Source organism: Lepisma saccharinum, chromosome 30 (assembly GCF_977018435.1).
Source record: "Lepisma saccharinum chromosome 30, izLepSacc3.1, whole genome shotgun sequence".
Classification (NCBI taxonomy): domain Eukaryota; kingdom Metazoa; phylum Arthropoda; class Insecta; order Zygentoma; family Lepismatidae; genus Lepisma; species Lepisma saccharinum.
In genome coordinates, this window is record NC_139258.1 from 38,851,510 (window position 1) to 38,878,612 (window position 27,103).

At 36.4% G+C, this 27,103-nt stretch overlaps 1 protein-coding gene across 2 annotated transcripts in view; it reads right to left on the reverse strand.

Moving 5' to 3' along the window:
• The window catches only part of LOC145981703 (techylectin-5A-like), a 187,506-nt gene that overhangs the window by 128,070 nt on the left and 32,333 nt on the right, over positions 1-27,103 (reverse strand). For both annotated transcript variants that reach the window (XM_083115104.1, XM_083115103.1), the window contains exon 2: positions 5,506-5,581. In XM_083115104.1, the coding sequence (XP_082971230.1) occupies positions 5,506-5,581 (76 nt within the window). The remainder of the gene's footprint in view (positions 1-5,505; positions 5,582-27,103) is intronic.

Here is a 27,103-nt window from a genome sequence, read left to right on the forward strand (position 1 = left end):
CAAAATCGTGCTCATGTTGTTTATAATAAATTATTCTCTGAGAATCCCTTAAAACTGGATACAAAGCAGCTAAAATACACCACAGAAAACATTTCTCATCATTATTTTTTATGTTAACCACGGCTCTTTTGTTTTTAATATTGGCAGGTAAAGGCACATATGTGGAACCTTGTAATGGGCTGAATTCAGAAATATTAATATATAACTTGTGTGGAGTTCCGCATAGGCTCCATCCTGATTCTTTTGCTGCAAATTCAGAGTGTTTAATATTCAATTTCTCTATCAAACTGCTTATTATTTTGTCTAAATTTGGATTTGAATATATAGCTACAGTTTCTGTTATGTGGGGCTGTGTAAATTTTGTGCCATTTGATTTCTTATATTGTGTAAACAATTTGAGGGACAGCTTATAAGAGCCATTTTGTGTATTTAGAATAGCCTGCACATCAGGATTTATACTGTTCAAAAAATTCTTAATGTCACATCTTGGTTCTGATTCAAAACAGTGATCCCTAAGTTGGCCATTAAAACTGCTATGGATAGGTGGTGCATAGTGTGGCTGCTTTGCTGCTCTAGCATTAACAGGTGCTTCATGCTTCCTTTTCAGACCAGATGTAGATGGCTGTGAGGGCAATGTTGATGACTGTACATAACAAGTACACTTATGCCTTTTGTAATATGCCTTGCTTAATATTTTATGGCATCTTGGGCACAATTTAGTAGCCTTTCTGCATTTCTTAGGGTCACAATTAAACCGGTGCCTAGCCCAATTAGAACTAGCTATATTTTTATTGCATTGATTGTAATATTTCAAGTTTGGCATTTTTATTGTTTGTTTATATAAAATTTCTTGCTCCAAGAAAACAGAACTATGGATAGAATGCCAAAACAATTATAACAGCAGTTAGTGACTGAGCTGGTGCTTTTATACCCAGACAACAGCAGTAACTAGGCTCTGGTGATCCCCAATATAAAATAGTTTTGCTCTATTATGCTGTTGTATAACACACTTTACCAGGCATCAAACCTCAGCTGTATATCAACTAGCAGTGAATATTCTCAAAATCTCATGTGTGGGGATATTATTCTGGCACATGTATTTCAATCTCACACATCTTACCAGGGCTCAAACCCGGAGCCTCTTGATTACAAGGCAATAATACCAACACTTTGCCATCAGGGAGGCCCACACACTCTACCAGGTTTCAGACCTGGGGGCCTCTTGATTACAAGGCAGCAAGACTAGCACTTCTCCATGGAGAGGTCTTAAACCCAGAAGCCTTTGATTACAAGGCATATAAGCTATGGGACTATGCCCACACTCTACTGACTATAGGACCCAGGAGCTCTGAGCTGCATATCAGCTAAATACAGTCAAAGTTGGACTTTGAACTGTGCAATGAATATTCTCAAAGTCTCACTTGTGTATATATTATCAGAGCAAGGCAAAACTTGAATTGGATTCAGGCATACATGACAACATGCAAGAGGCTAATGTTCTTTTACTAAGAATTTCTCTCTATTACACAGAAATATTAATTGAAGTTTTATGCTCTTTCAGTGAATTACACAGAAATATCAAGAATGCCCCCTTTTAGCTGTGTAGATTATATCTCATGCGTGCTAGCATATAAAAGCCCCCAGGCGTGCATAATTTATTGCTGGCCGGAGCATGAAACTGATCAAAGATTAGAAAGAACATGAAACTTCAATTTGCAGCCTGCCCTTGTCCAAGTAATCCTCTATTGTATTGATCTGTAAGTTGTAGAGCATGAGAATATGAGCATTTTTGGTTTAGTTTTAAGTGTAGTCAAAACAATATCAAGGGGGGCATATTTTTGACAAGCTTATGGACAACAATCTGGCAGATTCAGCCTTTGCACACATGGCCGAATCAATCTGAGGGGGGTTCTTCATTTGTACACTAGAATTCAGGATTCTTGGGATTTTGACGGAGTAGCACGCTGTAAGCAATAAGATCATATGGGTACTTGGCTTAATTTTAAGTGTAGGCAAATCTGTCTATTGAGGGTTCTTCATTTATACACTAGAATTCAGGGTTCTTGGGATTAAGAGCATATCACACTTGAAGAATTGAGGCATATGGGCATCTTGGCATAATTTTAAGTGTAGCCAAATCGGGCTGTTTAATCAAATAACCTCTTCATTTGTACGCTATAAGTGCGCTCATCCTATATACTTTTATACTACTTACATGTGTTTCACATTTTTAATTTTGTAATTAATCATAAAGATTGTAAACGTAGGAACACCCAATAAAGTAATAAACGTAGGATTGTAATATTTATTTGTTTACCATCTTTCTACATACAGCCCGAATGCCATTTTACTCTATTGCAGATAGACGCCTCCAATATATAAAAAACGCCCCACCAACCAGACAACCAAATCACACTATTCGGAGAAAACTTAAGGTAAGGGAACATTAGACGTTTAGTTACGACTAAAGAGTACAAAGGTTTGAGAACCGCTGTTCTAAAGTATTCTGCTTTTTCTATTTCCAATAGTCTTCAGTCAATACTACCTTCCTTCCTTCTTCGTGTTCCTATCACGCCATTGCGATTTTGGACATATGTACTGTAGGAATGTATCTGTAACAGTTAACATCCTGCGCGAAATCGACCTCTTCCTCCTATTTATAGAAATAAATAGGTTCTTCTCAATTGTTAACACTGAAGACCACACTAACACCGCATATGGCCGCCCCACACCGAAGCACAATGCGAACCTTTTACACGTTTGATAATACACTTAACACTGGTATCCCAACTATGGTTTTTGTTGTTGTTGTTGTTGTTGTTGTTGTTGTTGTAATACGTATATGTGTATTAGAAGGACTATGCATGTGGGTATGTAAAAAAGATGAGTAAGAGATTGTTGGGTGTGAGCAAAGAGCAATGGTTAAAAGAGTATTCTATATCTCCTGGCATATCCATAGAGGATCCACATTATATGTATTGATGGATCGGAAATTAGTGAAATGATAGAAGTAGGGAATGGGTCCTGACAATTGCGTAAGCCTCTGTATAGTATTGATTGTTGATATTGAAATTCAGAACACTGAAAGAAGAAGTGATTAGTGTCTTGATGTTTTGCCCCACAAATACATTGTGTTTTGGGTATTGTGTTCAGACGAGCTAAATGAGAATTAGTACGGACATGACCTGTCCTTAAGCGAATGATGAATGTCAAAATCACTCGTGGGAGGTTATATGCATAAAACCAGGGTCGTGTGCATGTGACATCAGCCACCCATTTGTGTGTGTGGCCGACAGTCTGAAATTGTTCTTCACACCAGCTGTGAGAGAGAGTGTAATTTCTTTTTGACTCTTGGTAGCAAATCGGTGTATGGAAGATGTATTACTGTAATGTTCTCTAATCGGGTGGCTTGTTTAGCATAATTATCTGCTCGCTGATTCAGTCAGTACTAACAAACGTTGCCTTCTACAGGAGTAGTAATTTCAATCGGCCTCACCGATGACGCAGTGGTAGCGTCGTCGCCTTGTAATCAAGGGGTCTTGCGTTCGATACCCGGTGGAGGCACATAGTGGTTCGGAACCTACTTTCAACTGTATGCAAGTTCCGATTAGCCTTAGTGTGCATAAAGTGGACTTAAATGACCAATTCAATCAGTAAATCAATTAACCAAACGTTCAAAACATAACGAAGATAGTATTTAGTAGTCACTAGAACAATGGAAAGCAGAATTCTTTTTGCGTAAGTAAGTGTATGTAAGTGTTTGTCCCGATCACTTCACACCATGATTACATTAAAATTCACGGTAGTTTTGTCAGACCTAGGACCTAATGAGATTGAAGTGAAGAGCGAAAAAATTAGTCAAGGGGAATCTTCATCGCCTCAAATAAGTAGCACATCTAGTCTTCCATACCCTTACACATACTCTTTTTATGCTACATCCTTAAAGCAATTTTGTTTTACTTTGAACAGGCAAAAGTTCACGGGGAACGTAATGACCAGGGCCCGGATTTTGATGACGTCATATTTTTTCTTATGTAGTATGCATTGCTCTTAAGTATTAAAATCCGGAATATGAACCTCTGATCATAAAAGTGTGAATTTTATTGTGCATTTTTCGTCATATTTTCTATTTTTTAAGTTTTAGGTCATTTTTTAGAAGTTTTGCCTCATTTTTTGCGTTTTACTTGTTTTTCTGGTCTTTTTTGACGTAATTGCAAAATAAAAAAATAAATAAATAAATAATGAATTTCATTACGTTTCACTCACTCATTTTAGTCAGGAACTGTCATTTAACGCCTTGATGTCTCTAACAATGAAAACAAAAATTCTGTCGCCACGTGATTGTAGGAACAAAGCAAAATGCCGCTCGACATGACCTACTGCAATAATTTTGAATAAGTTAAGATTTTTACAGATTTTTATACTTAACATTCACATACACCTTGAAATGTCAGTTCTAATGTTGCAGAAATAAGAACTACGCCGTACTAATTGTCATACCCTGAAATAAAGACAACATTTTAAGTCATTGTTAGGTCATTCTACTGATATTTTTAGGTCATTTTATAGATCATTTTTCAGATATTCTTAGGTCATCACAATCCGGGACCTGGTAATGACATACGCACTTTTAACCCTTTTTACGCATATAGACTAGTTGGGACTGGATTTACAATTTTATATGACATCCAAACCACGGCATTTCTCACCTCTAAGCCCTGGCTTTGCCTATTGTTACATGTTTACATTTCAATTCCCAAATTGACAAGAAAACCAAAAGTAAATTTCATTTGTTATTACAGAATACAACTAATATTACAGTTACTTGAGTGAATGTTGGCAAACAACTTGGATTATATTATTTTGCACACAGCTCTTGAAACAGAATTGTTAGGCGTGGAGATATTTGCTTGAAGCTTCAGGCTAACAGGCGCGTGCTCCTATGTTTAACGTGGTAAAAAGCAGGAGGGACACTTTGCCTAAATTTTCCTAGCTGGGGTTAAATCACCCCCCGCCCCCACCCTACTCATTTTGATGATACAGAATCTTACCATGGCATTGTCTTCGGGAAAACAGAAACCTCTATAATCTCCTCAGGAAATATATTTCACTGACCTGACCTGTGCTGTGTATAGAACATAATGAAAATTGTTTCCCACCTGTAAATTTATTCATGAAGGAGACACAGATGAGAACTCATGTTCCATTCTTTTTTTAATGATTGAAATTTCTATACATTGGAACCAAAGAACATCGCATTGCTCTCCCTCTGAGCATGAAGTGATATGACACTCACTGCACTCATTTTATCACGTAAAGTGTAGAAAACACAATCGCAGTTCTTTGTCACCTAAATACTAAATACACGTAGTTCCATATCTCACTGCTTTGTTAAGATTAACTAAACTAGAAACCCATTTTGCCTAAATTAAAAGACAACTGAGAGCATGATTATGGTAATGTTGAGCTTAGAGTACTGCTACTTGTTCCGTAAAGTGCACTCACCCACTTTGTTGATGTCTGCTTGAATGTGATCCGTCTTAGCATCCAACCGCACAGAACTTTCTTGGAGGAACTGAGCCTACAATGTATATATGAAAGAAGAATTGTTATAATCTAATAAATCAAAAATAAGGAAAGACATATGTATATGTTCTGTATTGTTATGAATGTTTATCATTGAAGGGTCTCTTCGAGACACATGGAGAAAATAATTTCCTTTCCTTACGTAAAACATCACTAATTTATATGAACGCAACATAGATCTTACTGTTGCTCCGTTAAGGAATAAAGAAACATCTGAACATGTTTATTCACATAATTTATACTCCTTCACTACGGATATAACAAAATTTCCACAAATTGTATCATTATTTGTGTCAACTTGTGAAAACTATTTTATTTTCGACGGAGACACTTGGAGTACATTAAAATCTATTAGCTTCACATATTTTATCTGAATTTGATTTGTTCGTTATTTAATTACCAAGTTCTCCTTAGTTTTTGGGTAGGTGGTAAGAGGGTAGACTTTTATCCCGCCTCTTTACAAAATATCTTGCCATGCTACAGCACAATCTTAATAGGGTGACTACGTCTTCCACATCAGGCGCGCTAAACAACTTGCTTGTAAAGTCACGGACACTTCTGGGTTGTAACGATCTCATTGTAATTCAGTGAGATCGTTACATCACAGAAGTGTCTGGGACTGTACTACTTCTGAAGTTCAGCGAAGGCTCTGGGTTTAAAGCCTATCTCAAGGCCTGTAAGCAGCAGAGGAATGGTGAAACTGCTTGTGCTGATATGTAAAAAATAGTAAGAGTAGGCAGTTCCTTGTTTTTTCTGCCATAACAATGCATCACTGCGCTATTAAGGAGGTTTCAGACAGAAATGTCACGAGCTACTCAAAAACCACCTTCAGAAATAAATCCAACATTTTGCACCGGAGTGAAGAACACGAGAAACTGCACCTGTCTCTAGGACTGGGTCGTTTTCTCAATACCGTGCATCGTATCGTCTTGGTATGTTTGTAGCGCAGTGAATAATTTTACACAGAATCGCTTGTCGCTTGTTGCATCGGTCTCAAAACTCCCTTACTCACGAATCGTATAACGAGAGAATTCCCACGTGACCGACGAAGCTTCCTCCTTTCCTCCTTCCTGACACTTTTGAATTGCTACAATGCCGCTCCTGGCTCTGTAGTCCACACGTCTACACGAGAGAACTCTTTCACAAATACAGCCTGCTTTACACTGCTCCCAAAGATTGATTGATTGATTTAAAATTTTTGGGTGCGTCGGCATGTATGACCATTTTTCTCCCTTCAGTTTATGCAGGGAAGTTCTAAGTCAAAATGATGGACCCGATTTCAGACATTTATTCTGTGAAATATAATAAACAAATGTTATTGTGAGACATGTGCTAAGAAAGGTAAACTGTCAAAGTTTTTTTCAAACAAATCACAAGTTTTCTATGTGAGCACCTCGCGTAACACGGCACACATCAAGCCGATAGTCTATCTCCTGCCAAACCTTGTGTAGCATGTTGCGGTCAATATCAGCAATAGCTGCTGTGATGTGGGCACGCAGGTCATCTAATGTTGTTGGAAGTGGTGGTACGTAAACATGATCCTTGACAAAACCCCATATGAAGAAATCACAGGGTACAAGTCGGGGGAACGAGGTGGCCAATGAAAGAGAGGTCGATGCTCCGGAGATGCACGGCCTATCCAACGTTGTTCCAATGCACCATTGAGATGGTCCCGTATACTGCCATGGTAATGCGCAGGGGCACCATCCAATTGGAGAATGAAATCTGCGATATCCTCTGCAAGCTGTAGAAGGAGCCATAGTTGCAGCATATCAAGGAAAACAAGTCACAGTACGTTCATGGAAGATAAAGGGCCCATAAATCTTTTCATGGGAAATGGCACAAAAGGCATTTACTTTGGGAGAATCGCGTTCGTGTTCCACAAATTCATGGGGGTTAGCATTTCCCCAAATCCTTACGTTGTGTCTAATCACTTTCCCTGAAAGGTGAAAAATTGCTTCATCACTGTAAATTAACCTCCCAAAGAACCCACCCGTTTCCATTAATGCGAGGAAATCAGCACAGAAGGACGCGCGCAAAGCATAATCAGTGTCTTTTAAGGCTTGAACTCGTTGCAAGCAGTAGGGTTTCATTTGTAAACGTTTCCGCAGAACCTGCCAGGCAGTTTTCTGTGGAAGTTGAAGTTCTCTCGCTGCCCGGTAGGTGGACTTCTGTGTATTCCGCATGAAATACGTGCGCACTCGTTCCACTGTCTTTTCCCCAGTCGACGGACGGCCAGTCGATTTTCGTTTACAGATGCAGTCCGAATCTCTGAAATGTTCATACCACTTACGAATGGCCTTCCCCGTAGGTGGTTCTCTCCGATATTTGGTATGGAAATGCCGTTGCACACTAATCACAGACTTGTACACATAAAATCAAGCACACAGAAAGATCTCTGTTCTCCAGTCAACTCAATTTTCCTGCTCGCTGCTGACTCATAGTGGTAGAAAGTGGAAACACTGCGTGGAAACTAAACTTTGAAAGTTAGCCTTTCGAAGCGCATGTCTCACAATAACATATGTTTATTAGATTTCACAGAATACATTTCTGTAATGGGGTCCATCATTTTGACTGACCCTGTATAAAGCCCTTATCTCAAAATTAAAAAGGGGTGTAAAAAGCCCCTTGAGAAAGGTTTAAAACTCAGGACCTGCATAGGACAAACACAACACATTAAAAAATTAACAAAAGGCTAATTGTATCATTTATCATATTAGTTCTAGTTCAGACCGTCTGTTTACTGGGAGAGCAAAATAAATACTTATTAACATAATTGGAACACTATTTGAAAGTTTACAATATACAGGGTGTTTCAGAGCGACCCAGACACTAACTTTTCCTCGAGAACGGGAGATCGTATCAAGTTAAAACAAAAAAATGCACCACTAAGTTGGGCCCAAAGAATCCGTAGAAACTATTTGCAACAGCCCGAAAGCCTAGTGAGGGCACATGCCCCATTCGTGCCATTTTCAAATAGGAAGGGTATGTTTGGAATGCAGATTCGGAAAGATTCGGGAAAAATACGATTGTCATATGAAACATTTGTCTGTACCACCTACCGTTTTCCGTGCAGAAAATGGAGTAGTGTAATTGATGATATAATAAAATCGATAAATGAGGAGGTGTTTTGACTGAATAGAAATATTTAAAACTAAGGCAAAATGTCTATAAAATTTTATTGTTACTGTGTAAAACCTACGATTTTTGTAAAAAAAAGCTTCCGAGAAAAGAGGACCCCCTCAAATTGATGTGGCTAAACCTGAATTTGCTAAAATTGCTGTTTATAAATTTGTTAAAAATATGGCTTTTCTCGATATTGTTTTGGCATCACTTAAAACTAATCCAAGATGCTCTTAATATAATTTTAAATACTTATTCAAAATATTTTTATATTATTATTTTAATATGTTGTCCTGTAACATTCTAAATATTTTAATTTAAGACGAGGTACAATATGTTTATCTAATACTAAGAAAATGTAATATGCAAAAGTCTTCTAGAATTGCTCTGTGACTCTCTCATTTCTTACATCATAAACATATGATTTTTCACCTATAAGAATAACACTACATATGGTGTCATCAGGGAGCGTATCATGGAATTCACAAATACTTTTAATGTTTGTCCACACACATTAACCACAACCTGTTTCCTTTTTGAGGTGTTGATGACAAACATGGGTAAAATATTAATATAATTTTATTTTTACTATATATAACGTACGATTTTTGTAAAAAAATCTTCTGAGAAAGTATGACCCCCCCCCTCAAATTGATGTGGCTAAACCTGAATTTGCTAAATTGTTGTCTATAAACTTGTTAAAAATATGTCTCTTTTGACACTGTTTTTTGGCCTAAGCTATGAGCGACAACATCAGAGCCATCTATGTGCAAATGTCTGAACTCGGTGAACAGACTTTGGTCAATACCCAAGTCAACTTTTTTTCAATACTACATCATCATGTTAAACTCTCTCTGCCAGCAATAGGGAATGGTAGTAAGCGTTAGACAAAGTACTTTGGAGCTGAATATGCCTTTCTTAAGACGTCGTATATTGCTAAAATATCTTTAATTCACATATTTCTCATACCGCCGTATCTTGTTCTATTAGACCTCTTCAACAAAATCGCCAATTAGTGAAAACTAATTGAGCACAACAGCAAAACAGGCGCTAAAAGCGGGCAAGCATACAATGATATGGGGATATGTGAATTGTCGGTTGAATTGAAACTGGGATATTTTGCATTTTTTTAGCACAGTACCGATTTCTTACTTTTGCTAGATTAGCAGAGGAACCGAGGGATAAAACATAGCTCTGCCGCGATCTGCTAAAATATTGATCCACAGAAAAACAGCGACCTACGATGGCGATACATAACACACGCTATTGGGTCAATGTCACATCACGACGTGCCTGTGCTTACATGCAATTGAGGAAGGTCGCTGTTTTCCTGTGGATCAATAATTATTTCACTTGCTTAGTGCTCAAGGGTCGACTTTAGGTATCGCCACTGAAGTTTCTGGGTTCGAACCTCTGCATAGGAGATTTTTATAAGTGTTTCTTATCCAATTTCATTTTTATTCTCATTGTCGCGATTAGCCAAAATCGAAAGAAAGGCGACGTAAAATAACAATATTACAAACAAGAAGATATAATAATAAGAAGAGATGCAATGCGTAAAATATAGTTTTCGAGGATTACTCTCAAGAAAAAGTCCAACACACTTCCACGTGCCTGAACCCAGAACTCGGATTAGTTGGGGCTTCTGAATGTCCTAATATAGCTTAGTTTCTATCATAGAATAGTTATAGTAAATTTGCCATCAGATGTAGGCCTATGTGTTGGTTTTAGATGTTGATAAGTATAGGGAAAGGGGAAAAAGAGGTTCTGAAAATGTGATCATATTAGTGATTTTAAATTCTATTCTTGGGGTTATGTACACACTTGAATTTTGAATTTTTTCCCGAGAAAATTTATATATAAATACCAGAGCTGAAAATAAATATTATAATTATAATTATTGTTTTTTAAGTTACATTTTATCAATTATCATAAGTTTAAAAGTGTTGTTTTTCTAGTAAATAGAATTTTATTAAATTTTGACTTGATTGTGAGTTTTGTATTTTTCCCCGAGAAAATTTGTATATAAATACCAAGAAATTTTTATTTAAATAACATCTTGTAAAAAATGACAACTTGTATAACCGACTTACCACTTGAACTGCTGTACAAGATTTTTGAGTATACAGGTGAGGATGTTGCAAGGCTAGTAGAGTTTAGCAAAATAGCGCCTGAATTTCGTCCACCGTGCAAGATGATTTTTATGGATAATCTTCGCAAAATAAGTGGTATTAAAAGTTTTCAGAATCCTGATTCTCTATTTCGAGCTGCATGCGAAAAGTTGGCTGATCGGATGGACGAGCTTCATGAGGCGAGGGAAGGAATGAGACGATATACAGATGATTGGTATAAGTCAAACGCTGAAACAGATAACATTATTACACAACTTATCGCTTTGACTGAAGCACGAACTTTTTTTCTAACGTGACATGATATATAAATAAAATACTATTACTAACAAGGAGATAACCGGATTATCTTTTGCAGGCAACCAAATCTCATGAAATATTGATAAAAGATATGTTTTCTATTAAAAATGTAATTACTTATAAACATGGAATGCGTGATATTCTCGAAAAACGTAACCCCTCTTCCCTCCCTTCAAGAAGTCGAATCCTGTTAAAACAAACAAAGAAAAAAATATCAACACGAACAACAAACATGTATCACAAGAAATAATATCATATTAACAAACAACCTATTTTGTTTAATTAAAAAAATTCTAAATTTAATATCTAATGAAAACACATGATAACAACTAATTTCCAAATTAAAATATTTAGGAGTAATATTAACAAATGAAAATTATATTAAAGAGGAAATAAAATAAAAAGTAAGCTTAATTCAAGAAATGCATGTTACTTTTCTCTAAGAAACTAAAAGTTAAAATATACAAAACAGTAATTTTACCTGTAGTATTATATGGATGTGAAACTTGGTCGAACATAAATTGAGAGTATTTGAAAATAAGATTGTTAGGAAAATATTTGGACCTAAAAGGGATGAGAAGACAGGTTAGTGGAGAAGGTTACATAATTTAGAACTACATAATTTATATTTATATCCAGATATTATTAGAACAATTAAATAAAAAAGACTTAGGTGGACAGGCTATGTGGTACAAAGCCCGAATGGGAGAGGAAAGAGGAGTTTATAGGATTCTTGTTGGGAGTTGCTTCAGTCAAAGCGATAAGTTGTGTAATAATGTTATCTGTTTCAGCGTTTGACTTATACCAATCATCTGTATATCGTCTCATTCCTTCCCTCGCCTCATGAAGCTCGTCCATCCGATCAGCCAACTTTTCGCATGCAGCTCGAAATAGAGAATCAGGATTCTGAAAACTTTTAATACCACTTATTTTGCGAAGATTATCCATAAAAATCATCTTGCACGGTGGACGAAATTCAGGCGCTATTTTGCTAAACTCTACTAGCCTTGCAACATCCTCACCTGTATACTCAAAAATCTTGTACAGCAGTTCAAGTGGTAAGTCGGTTATACAAGTTGTCATTTTTTACAAGATGTTATTTAAATAAAAATTTCTTGGTATTTATATACAAATTTTCTCGGGGAAAAATACAAAACTCACAATCAAGTCAAAATTTAATAAAATTCTATTTACTAGAAAAACAACACTTTTAAACTTATGATAATTGATAAAATGTAACTTAAAAAACAATAATTATAATTATAATATTTATTTTCAGCTCTGGTATTTATATATAAATTTTCTCGGGAAAAAATTCAAAATTCAAGTGTGTACATAACCCCAAGAATAGAATTTAAAATCACTAATATGATCACATTTTCAGAACCTCTTTTTCCCCTTTCCCTATACTTATCAACATCTAAAACCAACACATAGGCCTACATCTGATGGCAAATTTACTATAACTATTCTATGATAGAAACTAAGCTATATTAGGACATTCAGAAGCCCCAACTAATCCGAGTTCTGGGTTCAGGCACGTGGAAGTGTGTTGGACTTTTTCTTGAGAGTAATCCTCGAAAACTATATTTTACGCATTGCATCTGTTCTTATTATTATATCTTCTTGTTTGTAATATTGTTATTTTACGTCGCCTTTCTTTCGATTTTGGCTAATCGCGACAATGAGAATAAAAATGAAATTGGATAAGAAACACTTATAAAAATCTCCTATGCAGAGGTTCGAACCCAGAAACTTCAGTGGCGATACCTAAAGTCGACCCTTGAGCACTAAGCAAGTGAAATAATTATTGATCCACAGGAAAACAGCGACCTTCCTCAATTGCATGTAAGCACAGGCACGTCGTGATGTGACATTGACCCAATAGCGTGTGTTATGTATCGCCATCGTAGGTCGCTGTTTTTCTGTGGATCAATATTTTAGCAGATCGCGGCAGAGCTATGTTTTATCCCTCGGTTCCTCTGCTAATCTAGCAAAAGTAAGAAATCGGTACTGTGCTAAAAAAATGCAAAATATCCCAGTTTCAATTCAACCGACAATTCACATATCCCCATATCATTGTATGCTTGCCCGCTTTTAGCGCCTGTTTTGCTGTTGTGCTCAATTAGTTTTCACTAATTGGCGATTTTGTTGAAGAGGTCTAATAGAACAAGATACGGCGGTATGAGAAATATGTGAATTAAAGATATTTTAGCAATATACGACGTCTTAAGAAAGGCATATTCAGCTCCAAAGTACTTTGTCTAACGCTTACTACCATTCCCTATTGCTGGCAGAGAGAGTTTAACATGATGATGTAGTATTGAAAAAAAGTTGACTTGGGTATTGACCAGAGTCTGTTCACCGAGTTCAGACATTTGCACATAGATGGCTCTGATGTTGTCGCTCATAGCTTAGGCCAAAAAACAGTGTCAAAAGAGACATATTTTTAACAAGTTTATAGACAACAATTTAGCAAATTCAGGTTTAGCCACATCAATTTGAGGGGGGGGGGTCATACTTTCTCAGAAGATTTTTTTACAAAAATCGTACGTTATATATAGTAAAAATAAAATTATATTAATATTTTACCCATGTTTGTCATCAACACCTCAAAAAGGAAACAGGTTGTGGTTAATGTGTGTGGACAAACATTAAAAGTATTTGTGAATTCCATGATACGCTCCCTGATGACACCATATGTAGTGTTATTCTTATAGGTGAAAAATCATATGTTTATGATGTAAGAAATGAGAGAGTCACAGAGCAATTCTAGAAGACTTTTGCATATTACATTTTCTTAGTATTAGATAAACATATTGTACCTCGTCTTAAATTAAAATATTTAGAATGTTACAGGACAACATATTAAAATAATAATATAAAAATATTTTGAATAAGTATTTAAAATTATATTAAGAGCATCTTGGATTAGTTTTAAGTGATGCCAAAACAATATCGAGAAAAGCCATATTTTTAACAAATTTATAAACAGCAATTTTAGCAAATTCAGGTTTAGCCACATCAATTTGAGGGGGTCCTCTTTTCTCGGAAGCTTTGTTTTACAAAAATCGTAGGTTTTACACAGTAACAATAAAATTTTATAGACATTTTGCCTTAGGTTTAAATATTTCTATTCAGTCAAAACACCTCCTCATTTATCGATTTTATTATATCATCAATTACACTACTAAATGGTTTTGCAAAAAAAGGAAGGTGAGCCAAATCGAGTATACCGAGCTTAACAATTAACATAAGTGCAGCACCAAAACAGTTTCGGAAAGTGCAGGACACAAGCTTTTCAACAATATGCCACATGATGACTGCGGGACTAAAAAAGGTTGAAACCGCGTGACCCAAAAAAGGGGGTCTAAAGTTAGGGAAGAACTCGAAAATTTCAAATGGCAAGGGGATCGAGTAATACCTCGTTTTAAAAGTCACAGAAAACGTGAAAAGGATGCGAACATGGTTTTGTAATCCACTGACCGGTTTCAAAATAGCGACCAAAACAATTCCGACCCCTGAAGTTGGTGTTCCAAAGTGAGGAATTACGTACGTAAATAGCAAAACACAAACACTGGACAGAGTACATAAGATCCTGTACAAACAATTATGGTAATGGGCCCGCTCTTGAAACGCCGTACTACTGCCCATACAGCACAACATGGTTTCAGATATGTTACGGATATGTAACTCGTGAAACATTGTAACATTGCAGCAACATTGCGAAACATTACTGTGATGTTTCAGGTATGTTTCAGCAATGTAAAAATGTCCGCGAATCTAACATAACATTCGTAATGTTACAGAAACATGTCAGTGCAACATTACAGAAACGTGTCAATGCAACATTGCAGAAACATGTCAGTGTAACATTACAGATACATTTCCGTAAGGTTTTGTGATATTTCAGTTACATTGCAGTGATATAATTTTACATTACGGTTATATTGAAAGGAATCAGTACAGTATTCACGAATGAAATATTTAAGGGGGCCTATTGGGGTTAAGCCCCTTTATTTCAATATTTATTTGTAAATCATTTCCTGAAAATAAAATTCGCAATGTTTGATACCTAATTAGGAATGATATTTAATTATATTTATTTTACCTCTCCTCAAATGACCACGTATCTCAATTGCTACAATTATTCTCGAGGGAGGAAGAAGTGCATAAAACTACGAAATACACATTCATTCACACCATACAACAGTTACAATTAAAAAAACAAAAATACTCGTATTCGCCACCAAATCCTAAACTACCTTCAAATCTGTGTAAAGTTTTACATGCAATAATAAGCTCTCCGTGGTTTGTTGCACCCTGTCACAAAGAAGGTGGGATTTGAGTGATGTGATCAGCATAATGCTCCCGTCCCCTCTACTAATAGATGAGAGGCTGGAAGCATTTAATGTTGTATGAAATTCATTCATGATTCTATGAGGCACGGTCATCTGAAAATTCTACTCTAATGTCATATCTGTATGAATGAAAACATTTTTCCTGGACAGAATACATGTTCCACATGTATGGTTTTCAACCTATATGGTGTTCGAACTTTCAGAATTACACAGTAATATTCCAAATTAATTTCAAACATCACAAATTGAGCACATGTCTTCAAATATAACTTTCGGATACTAAAAATCTACTATGTGACATTCTCACCTTTTACGTATCTCAAATAAAAATTCAAAATGAATGTAATTATATCCTATATACTTACGTAATTGGAGAAATGTAGCGTATCGTACGGGAGTTCCGTTACGGTAGATACACTTTGACCACAAAATAAATTCAGTAAATGAACCAGTAACCAGAACTGGGTAATAAATATCAAGTCACAAGTGCAAAGTGGAGACAAGCTAAACTTTAGCAATTTTTAGGCAGTAACAATACGAATAATATAATTGAATAATAACTAAAAATTTATAAATCAATGAAAAGTTTTGACATTCTCTATAATATTAAATGTGCAGTGTGTATCAGAGGTTGTGGTTACTAGTTAGAAAAATTAATTCTCTTAATGTTACTTGTGACCAATTTCCATTGAATTATTACTTCAAAGATATATTATAATTATATGTTCTCATTTCTATTATTTTTTAATCATTTATATTTCACCCATGTTTGACTTTCAACGTTGTTATGGTGATTAGGATGGGTCGGTCAGTTTCAAAATACACTGAGAAATTGAATTAAGCTCCTTGTAATGAAGGGATTTCTGGTTCGAAACTCTGGTAGAGGCACATTGCAGTGATACGGGTCCCATTTTGAATTGTAGGTCCAGTCCCGATTAGCCTATTTGTGCATTAAGTGGACTTACAACATCAATTCAAAGAACCTGTTAAATATAAATAAGCATGCTTTGATAATTCTTTTTTTACACCAGCGAGTGATCAGACACTATCCATGTCACCATTGAACTCTAAAAATTGGACATGCATCACTTCAAAGAAAAATTATTATAAAAATAATATTTTTTCATAAAATATATTCTTTATTTGTCTAAATTTGTCAAAATACAATTGCTTCTGTTCTGTTAAGAAGTATTTCATTGCAGGTTCTCCGCTATAACCTCTTGTTGGAGTGCAGTAACATTCATTTTTTCCTGAAAGGAAATAATGTCATAATATAAATTCTGGTCAGAGTTTTCATTTAAAAAAACAATATTTTGCACAAGTAAAATAAACATCTTAGCCTTGAAGAAAATTGCAAAGCAACATGAAGAATTTACATTCTTCATGTCAGGACCATTCAGTTTTTTTTTATAAATGCCGTAAAACAGATTCAATTTTGGCAAAAAAAATGCTTTTACTTCATATTATTTGCTCAGAACTAGCAAACATATTTTTAGTGAATGCTCAATATGTTATGTAACATCCAAATCTTCAATATTAGTGAAAATCAGTGTTTCCATCTACTTTTTAGAAACTTCCTCACCATTCCGCAGGAAAAATGTCATATTTCATCTTTCTTTTAACATGCCAAATTAAATATAAAATCTGCAGTATCATAATTAGATTTTAACCTTTTATTTTATTTTTGTCAATAATCCATAATACTACCTACCTAATTACGAAGAAATGATGATTGTATGGATTTTTAGCATAAAAAAAACTAAATATTACAATTTTTTTACCTCTTGAAACTTAATAACAACAATTGAACCACAAATGACCTAAATCTACTATATTAAACTTGTATTGTTTCATAGTTTTGAATTATTGTAACTTGAAATCCAAATTTTCTTCAAAAATGATCAATCTTGCGAAAGGAACTAATCTTATATCAGCCATAAAATACTTAATTACTGCTAAATCTGCATAAAAACTAACTGTTGGAGTCATAAACATCTTAGCCTTGAAGAAAATTGCAAAGCAACATCAAGAATTTACATTCTTCATGTCAGCACCATTCAGTTTTTTTATAAAGGTAAGCTCGGAGAATTCCGTAATACAGATTGCAATTTTGGCAAGAAAAATTGCTTTTACTTCATATTATTTGCTCAGAACTAGCATAAAGATTTTTGTGAATGCTCAATATGTTATGTAACATCTAAGTCGTTAATATTAGTGAAAATCAGTGTTTCCATCTACTTTTTTAGAAAATTCCTCGGCATTCCGCAGAAAAAAATTACATGTTTCATCTTTCTTTTAACATGCCAAGTTAAATATAACATCTGCAACTTGTGCAATCGTGCAGTATCATAATTAGATTTTAACCTTTTATTTTATTTTTGTCAATAATCTATAATTCAACCTACCTAATTACGAAGAAATGATGATTGTATGGATTTTTAGCATAAAAACAACTAAATATTACAAATTTTTTACCTGTTGAAGCATATTAATAACAATTGAACCACAAATGACCTAAATCTACTATATTAAACTTGTATTGTTTCATAGTTTTGAATTATTGTAACTTGAAATCCAAATTTTCTTCAAAAATGATCAATCTTGCGAAAGAAACTAATCTTATATCAGCCATAAAATACTTAATTACTGCTAAATCTGCATAAAAACTAACTGTTGGAGTCATAAACATCTTAGCCTTGAAGAAAATTGCAAAGCAACATCAAGAATTTACATTCTTCATGTCAGCACCATTCAGTTTTTTTATAAAGGTAAGCTCGGAGAATTCCGTAAAACAGATGCAATTTTGGCAAGAAAAATTGCTTTTACTTCATATTATTTGCCCAGAACTAGCATAAAGATTTCTATTGAATGCTCAATATGTTATGTAACATCTAAGTCGTTAATATTAATGAAAATCAGTGTTTCCATCTACTTCTTTAGAAAATTCCTCGGTATTCCGCAGAAAAAATTACATGTTTCATCTTTCTTTTAACATGCCAAGTTAAATATAACATCTGCAACTTGTGCAATCGTGCAGTATCATAATTAGATTTTAACCTTTTATTTTATTTTTGTCAATAATCCATAATACTATATGGAGGGCATCACAAGCCTCATGAGAAACAAATCTATACAAGACTACATGAGAGAGAAAGAGAGAGATGATTAACATAAGTGAGTAACCTAACAAGTGATTAAGAGAGAAATATAATTAGGAATTAAGATTTGTAACACAAAAAATTACGCATGTGGTGATTGATGGCTGGAAATATTGGAAAAGCTAGCTTTTACTATATAGCTATTTTTAACAGTAAAAACATGCAGGGAAATACTTTGCGTCTCGACCATTCACTTTTTCACTACACACAACGCAGGCAACTTATTTCTCGCAATTATCGTTTCATGAGGTGGAGAAGATCAGTGCTTCTTTACGTCCACATATTTTAATTAAGCAAACAAAACAAAATACTTCTTTAAACACTGGCTTCAACTGCCTTGTTTCCACTCACTTTTTCACACACGTTACACAACACAGCTTAAATATATAGCGTGCATAAGTATAACACAATTAAACACACTTTTGCATTAATAATATTCAACTTACCGCTCAATAAACAACATTATTCTTCATAAGATGTGCACGTCTCCCGGTCAGCGTTGAAGGTAACAACATGGCCGCCGCAGAAAATGTCCCGGATAGCCGCCACGCATGCATGATGACTAAATCCAACGTTGCGGAAATGTCTCTGAAACATTTCTCAGAGATGTAAGAAAAATGAGACGTTGCAGAAACTAGACAATGAAACTATAACATTGCAATGTTTCAGAAACAAAACTGGTACTTCATGTGATGCTTTCTGTAACGTCAACGCGAAACCAGAATGTTAGAAACATAAATGAAAGATTGTAATATTTCTGAAATATGTCTGAAACTTGGTGTGCTGTATGGGTGTAAGCTTTGTTTGAGCTGCAACTTTGACCGCCCTTCACACTTTCTCCAGGCTTAGGACTGGCAACGAATGGTTTACTATTACACACAATAAGGAATTCGTTGACGTGTTTAACGGCTTCTTCGCCAACGAAAAGGTCCTTTTCTCACAATTGATTGCCAAAACATTGTTTGACAAGAGAAATAGGCCTAACTGAAATGATGATAAGAAAAACGAAAGAGTAATCAGAAACCAATGAACAAAGAAAACGAGAAAAATAGGTAAAGCACCCAGTGTGATACACATTCAACAACTTACAGTAGATGTTCGAAATGTCTTTCCTCGGTCTCAGTGCATTTCTGTACACGGACACTGAAATTATTCTGTGCTGCAATAACTTCTGCCTCACTAATCTGCCTGCATGCAGCAACTATGCGCTCGATCATGTCGTCCCTCATTGTAGGGCGATTTTGGTAAACGAATTCTTTCAGTCGTCCCCAGAGGTAATAATCTAAATATGTTAAGTCTGGTGACCTAGGACGCCAGGGCACAGGCCCACCTCTACCTACCCAGCAACCACGAAACATTGCATTCACCTGATTCCTTGCTGTCAGCTCAAAATGTGCTGGGCAGCTATCTTGTTGTAGCCACGTGTGTGTTCTGATGTGTAAGGGGACGTCTTCGAGAAGACTGGGCAATTGTTCTTGAAGAAATGTGCGGTACACAACACCCGTAAGCCTCATTTGAAAAAAATGAGGTTCAATTATTCGTCCGCCGATAATTCCACACCACACATTCACAGACCATCTACGTTGATGATCAACCTCTTGCATCCACCGTGGGTTTTCGGCGGCCCAGTAATGCATGTTGTGCCGATTTACCTGACCACACTTTTAAATGTAGCCTCGTCAGACCACAACATTTCGTCAAAGAATCGAAGATTTGCATTCACTTGAGCTTGAGACCACATGCAAAAGTCTAGCCTGCTCTGAAAATCAGTTCTGTGTAGCTAATGATGCAAATACACGTGGTACGGATGAAATCTGTGATCCTTTAACATCCTTCTCACTGTACTTGCGCTGACACCAGAATCACGAGCAACTTTCCTGATACTCACGTAAGGATTGAGAAGGCTGGCTGCAAGTACACCAGCAGACATCTCATCTCCAACAGGCCGAGCAATGCCTTCATGTTTGTGACTGCTAGAAGGCTGAACATTGACTCTTCTGCGTACACGATCGGCAAGGGTGCGAAAAACATGTCTTGAACGATGTTCCCGATCGGGATACCTTACAGCATACACACGAGCAGCAGCAGAACTATTTCGTTGGCACTCCCCAACAAAATGAGCATATCAAATGCTTCTTCGTTCATGAAAGACATTATTAGTTCACATTCAACAATTTACCACTGCGAATTAAGTACAGGAATGCACACTACCCGCGAGGAATGCACTGTAGAACGTCCTGAGGTACCACACAATGCCTTCGACGATGCAACCACTTGTAACAGACAACCGTGAATGAGACCAAGATTGGAGGGACGTATTCGCGTTATCAGTGGAAGCACACTGGAACCGACTGCTATGCAGGAGAGCTCGTCACACCTCGACCCGTGGTACTTTCCGATTGCCTTTGTTGAACCGGGCAGTGGGAACAGCGCACGTGCAGTCAAATGGAACTGGACGCACCGGCAATTGGCGTACTTTGTAATTTGTAGACTGGGCCAGTATGCTGTGTTGTGTACTGCAGCCTACCCAACACGTGGGTTTATGCTTATTCCTACTCGTACACAATGGACCTGAAGTTCCAATCACTGCATGTTCTAGATTCACAGACGCATGTACTACTACGAAACCGCAAACCTCTCACCCGGACGTACTGACGTTACATGTGACGGGTGGCATGGTCTGACAATGGTAGCGAACCAGTAACCATTTAGAAACCTTATCACGAATAAACAGCTGTTCCACTGGCATTCTTTGTATAGTGGAACCACGAGCAAAACAACCTGCGCAGACCCGCGACTCCTGTGCACCGTACCCCCGCGAGAAGGGGAGGGGGGAGTGGACCATGCTTCCTTATGGCCCGAGGTGGAGGGAAGAAGGGAAAGCTGCGCGGGGACTTGTCGTCCCAAGGTTTTTTTCCTTGTGGTCGATCTATACACGATCTTATGTACTCTGTTCTGTGTTTGTGTTTTGCTATTTACGTACGTAATTCCTCACTTTGGAACACCAACTTCAGGGGGCGGAATTGTTTTGGTAGCCATTTTGAAACAAGGAATACAAGAAGAAGGAAAGTAAAAGCGAAAGCAGTGGCGACGAGTCGACAACAGAAGAAGAAGAAAATTTCAGAAGATCGTCGTAAAGAAAGAAGAGGAAAAGGAGAGTCGGTGAAGAAGGAAGCGATAATAGAAAACTGTCAAATACGTTGAATGAAAATTATTCGGGGATGGAGAGATATGAAACAAGAATTCCTCGACCAAATGAATTTCAACATTTACCCACGTTCAACGGAAACATCCCACGTAAATTTCTATAGGAAGTAACGACCAATATCAGATTAATGACGATTCCAGAGTATATGATACTCGATCTCATTGAAAGTTGCTTTGAACAATCCGCAGCAGGGTGGTATCACGTGAACCAACATAAGTTCAAAACATTTAAGGAAATTACCAAGAAGTTCTCGGAATACTACTGTAGTAGTAGTAATGCACCCGCGTTCGGTCCGATAAATCAATTGATTGGAAAAGATCGATCAAAGATCAATTGATGACGTAGCGCTATTGTTCTTTTTTGTTTTTTTTGTGACGTCACAAAATGGGCGGGGCATATTTTGTAAGGATGATTTTGATTGGTTGTGACGTCATAAATGGGCGGGGCTTATTTTGTAAGGAGTGTTTTGATTGGTTGGAGGAGGTAATTCGGGTTTTTCCCGTGACGTCGGGAGTTTCCGGTGTCTGAAAACAGATGGCGTTGATGAGTCAGAAAGTCTGGGGTGGGGAGGAGGAAAAGTAGGCGACGCGGTTGGTTTTCTCGTAATTGGAGTACGTGTTTCCGGTGTCTGAAAACAGATAGCGTTGATGAGTCAGAAAGTCTGGGTTGGGAGGAGGAAATGTAGGCGACGCGGTGACGGTTGGTTTTCTGGTAATTGGAGTATGTGTTTCCGGTGTCTGAAAACAGATGGCGTTGATGAGTCAGAATATGTGTTTTTGTGGGAGTCACGTGACTGTTTGTGACGTCACAAAATGGAAGTCACGTGACCAGATTATATTATTAAATTATTATTAATTTAAATATTAATATTATTATTATTATTATGAATTGTTTTAATTTCTGTGACGCCATTTTGGTTTTGTTATGTTATTTTTGTGTGTGACGTCATATATAAATTGGAGTACGTGTTTCCGGTGTTTGAAAACAGATGGCGTTGATGAGTCTGAAATTCTCGGATTATTATTATTATTATTATTATTATTACTATTAATATTATGAATTGTTTTAATTTCTGTGACGCCATTTTGGTTTTGTTATGTTATTTTTGTGTGTGACGTCATATATAAATTGGAGTACGTTTTTCCGGTGTTTGAAAACAGATGGCGTTGATGAATCTGAAATTCTCGGATTATTATTATTATGAAAAGTTCTAATTTCTGTGACGCCATTTTGTTTTTGTTACGCTATTTTGGTGTGTGACGTCATATATAAATTGGAGTACGTGTTTCCGGTGTTTGAAAACAGATGGCGTTGATGAGTCAGACATTCTCGGAATTGGGTACGTGTATCCGGTGTTTGAGGAGAGATGGCGTTGATGAGTCATTCTGGGAAATTCCCCAGTTTTCGTACTGTAGTCAAAATGTAAGAATTAAAACGCTTTTCAGCGCTTTTGGAGTTCTTATTTCGTCGAATAAAATGTAGCATAATACTGATTGAGTCCGCTGTACATGGTGTTCTTAAAATGAGAACCAATATGTATAGTATGTATTGTAAATTGATTAAATGTGTAAGTTTTTTCTGAATTTTGAAACTCTTATTTTTATTGTCAGCTCGTTGTTGTAGGTAAATTTGAAAAGTTGAAAAAACCTGTCCGGAAAAAATTAAAGAGCTGTCCAGCCGGCCCTAATTGAACTAGAGTGAAAGGCAATTGTAGATTCGGAATCTGTACGTCAAGACCTTTCCATAGAGAATATGGACGGTGGTCTACGGTAAAAATAACAAAAACCAAGATGGCGGCCAAGATGGCGGCCCCCATTGCCATAACGAGCTAAGATGACAATTAATTGTATAATATTAAATAGTAATCGTGGGTGATGTTTATTGTCAGCTCCTTGTTGTAGGTAAATTTGAAAAGTTGAAATAAAATATCCGGAAAACTTTAAAGGGCTGTCCAGCCGGCCCTAATTGAACTAGAGTGTAAGGCAATTGTAGATTCGGAATCTGTACGTCAAGACCTTTCCATAGAGTATATGGGTGGTGGTCTACGGTAAAAATAACAAAAACCAAGATGGCGGGCCCCCATTGCATAACGAGCTGAGATGACAATTAATTGTATAATATTACATAGTAATCGTGGGTGATGTTTATTGTCAGCTCGTTGTTGTAGGTAAATTTGAAAAGTTGAAACACCTGTCCGGAAAACTTTAAAGGGCTGTCCAGCCGGCCTTAGTTGAACTAGAGTGAAAGGCAATTGTAGATTCGGAATCTGTACGTCAAAACCTTACCATAGAGTATATGGACGGCGGTCTACGGTAAAAATAACAAAAACCAAGATGGCGGCCAAGATGGCGGCCCCCATTGCCATAACGAGCTGAGATGACAATTAATTGTATAATATTACATAGTAATCGTGGGTGATGTTTATTGTCAGCTCGTTGTTGTAGTTAAATTTGAAAAGTTGAAAAAAGTGTCCGGAAAACTTTAAAGGGCTGTCCATCCGGCCCTAATTGAACTAGAGTGAAAGGCAATTGTAGATTCGGAATCTGTACGTCAAAACCTTTCCATAGAGTATATGGACGGCGGTCTACGGTAAAAATAACAAAAACCAAGATGGCGCCCAAGATGGCGGCCCCCATTGCCATAACGAGCTGAGATGACAATTAATTGTATAATATTACATAGTAATCGTGGGTGATGTTTATTGTCAGCTCGTTGTTGTAGGTAAATTTGAAAAGTTGAAAAACCTGTCCGGAAAACTTTAAAGGGCTGTCCAGCCGGCCCTAATTGAACTAGAGTGAAAGGCAATTGTAGATTCGGAATCTGTACGTCAAGACCTTTCCATAGAGTATATGGACGGCGGTCTACGGTAAAAATAACAAAAACCAAGGTAGCGCCCAAGATGGCGGCCCCCATTGCCATAACGAGCTGAGATGACAATTAATTGTATAATATTACATAGTAATCGTGGGTGATGTTTATTGTCAGCTCGTTGTTGTAGGTAAATTTGAAAAGTTGAAAAAACCTGTCCGGATATACACATTGCTCGCATCCATTCCAGCAAAGCGTCCAACGCCCACGTGCCTCTCATATCTTCTTCCTGCCCTGTTACACTATGCACAGTCACCCCCTCCGTGAAACCAACTCTTTTTACTCTATTTTCTTTACATCTAGGCGCTCTCTGTCCTTTTTCTCTTTTTGCAGGTCTTTCTCCATTATATGCTAGCAGACTTTTATTCTCCTTTTCTTTAACAGTATGATGATGTCATAACCTCTTCTTAATCACCAAGGCACATTACCATTCCACCCACCCCATCCCCAACAAATACGCCACACATATCACTCACTAATTCCAAGAATTGTAGCTATACACTCACACACCATCTGCTCTCATCCATTAACACCCGGGAAAACCTATCACCACACGGATAAAGACATCACACCAAAGCCGTTCGTAACAAACACCATTTGTTCTTGTCCATTAACAGTCTGCAACCCTTGGCTCCATTCCAAGGCCATGGGTCAAGAAGTATATAGACTACATTTGAATCTTATCTGGACACGATTTAGATATGAATAAAACTTGTTCTTTTTTAACATTTTCTGGGTGTTATTGGAATGTACAAAAGATGTTTCCTGTTTGGAACATATTATGGAAATTTTCGTAGCATTGTGTGGATATAACAGGGACTCTTTAAACATTTATTATAACCCTATTAGGACACCTTTTATATATCAAATAGCTGTATCCTTAACTGAATTGCATAATTCTTACTAAATCGTGTGTGCACAAGAATTTACTCTCCATTTGTAAGAAACATATATGGAACTACAGGAATATCATTTGGATTATATTTAGAAGAATTTTGAACACATCACATTCAAACTTAGCGGTGATTAATATCCATACACCTCTCAATATCACATAACATTTTCAAAACTCTCCGCCGCCACACATTATTTTAAATCCAACCAATAACACCCTTACCCTCTTCCAATATTTTTGGTAAACCCCTGAACTTTAACTCCTTTCCGAAAATGTAGTATGTTCCTTAATACTTACTTCCACTACTATATAATAATATTGCCAGCATTTCCCCCATTTGTGAACACCCCTCACATAATCTTTTCTTGTTGCACCCCCATTTATTCATTTTATCTTTTATCCCAAAATTTATATAATCGTAATGGTAAATATTCATCCAATTCTTTTTATTCTGAGTGTTACATAACCGATTCGAGATTCCTCAAAATAATTCATATTTTTGAATATATTATTTTCCTCTTTTATCGAACCCCATCTTCAACTATTCCTCTTTTTATCCTCCTTATTTTCAACAGACATCACATTTCTTACCTACAACAAACAAACAAACATTTCCCCACACAAGAAACGTTCCCAGATCCTATTATCTTTTATCCCTTCTATTTGTACCTTCTATTTTCCGACATCATGTTTTCAGTTAAACATATTTCAAACAGGCACAATTCCTAGACGATTACGCCCTACAATATTCATAGTATAGTGCAACGCAATAATAATAACATTACTTTTGTATGTAAACACCGCCCTATTTATTACTTGGACACGACTTACACATTTAACTCTATTTACAATACATACTACCAATATTTGTTTTCATTTTAAGAACACCATGTACAGCGGGCTCCACAAGTATTTTGCTGTATTTTATTCGACGAAATAAGAGCTTCAAAATTCAGAGAAACTTACACATTTTAATCAATTTACAATACATACTACCCATATTTGTTCTCATTTTAAGAACACTATGTACAGCGGGCTCCATAAGTATTTTGCTGTATTTTATTCGACGAAATAAGAGCTTCAAAATTCAGAAAAAACTTACACATTTTAATCAATTTACAATACATACTACCCATATTTGTTCTCATTTTAAGAGCACCATGTACAGCGGACTCCATAAGTATTAAGCTGTATTTTATTCGACGAAATAAGAGTTTCAAAATTCAGAAAAAAACTTACACACTTTACTCAATTTATAATACATACTACCAATATTTGTTTTCATTTTAAGAACACCATGTATAGCGGGTTCCCTAAGTATTATACTGTATTTTATTCGGCGAAATAAGAGCTTGAAAATTCAAAACATTTTACACAGCCCTCGTATATTTCTGTATCGATAACCCTCGGTACATAAACGGATTACAAACATTAGTTCAAGCAATCGATCAACCCCTAAGAGGATTCCACATTTT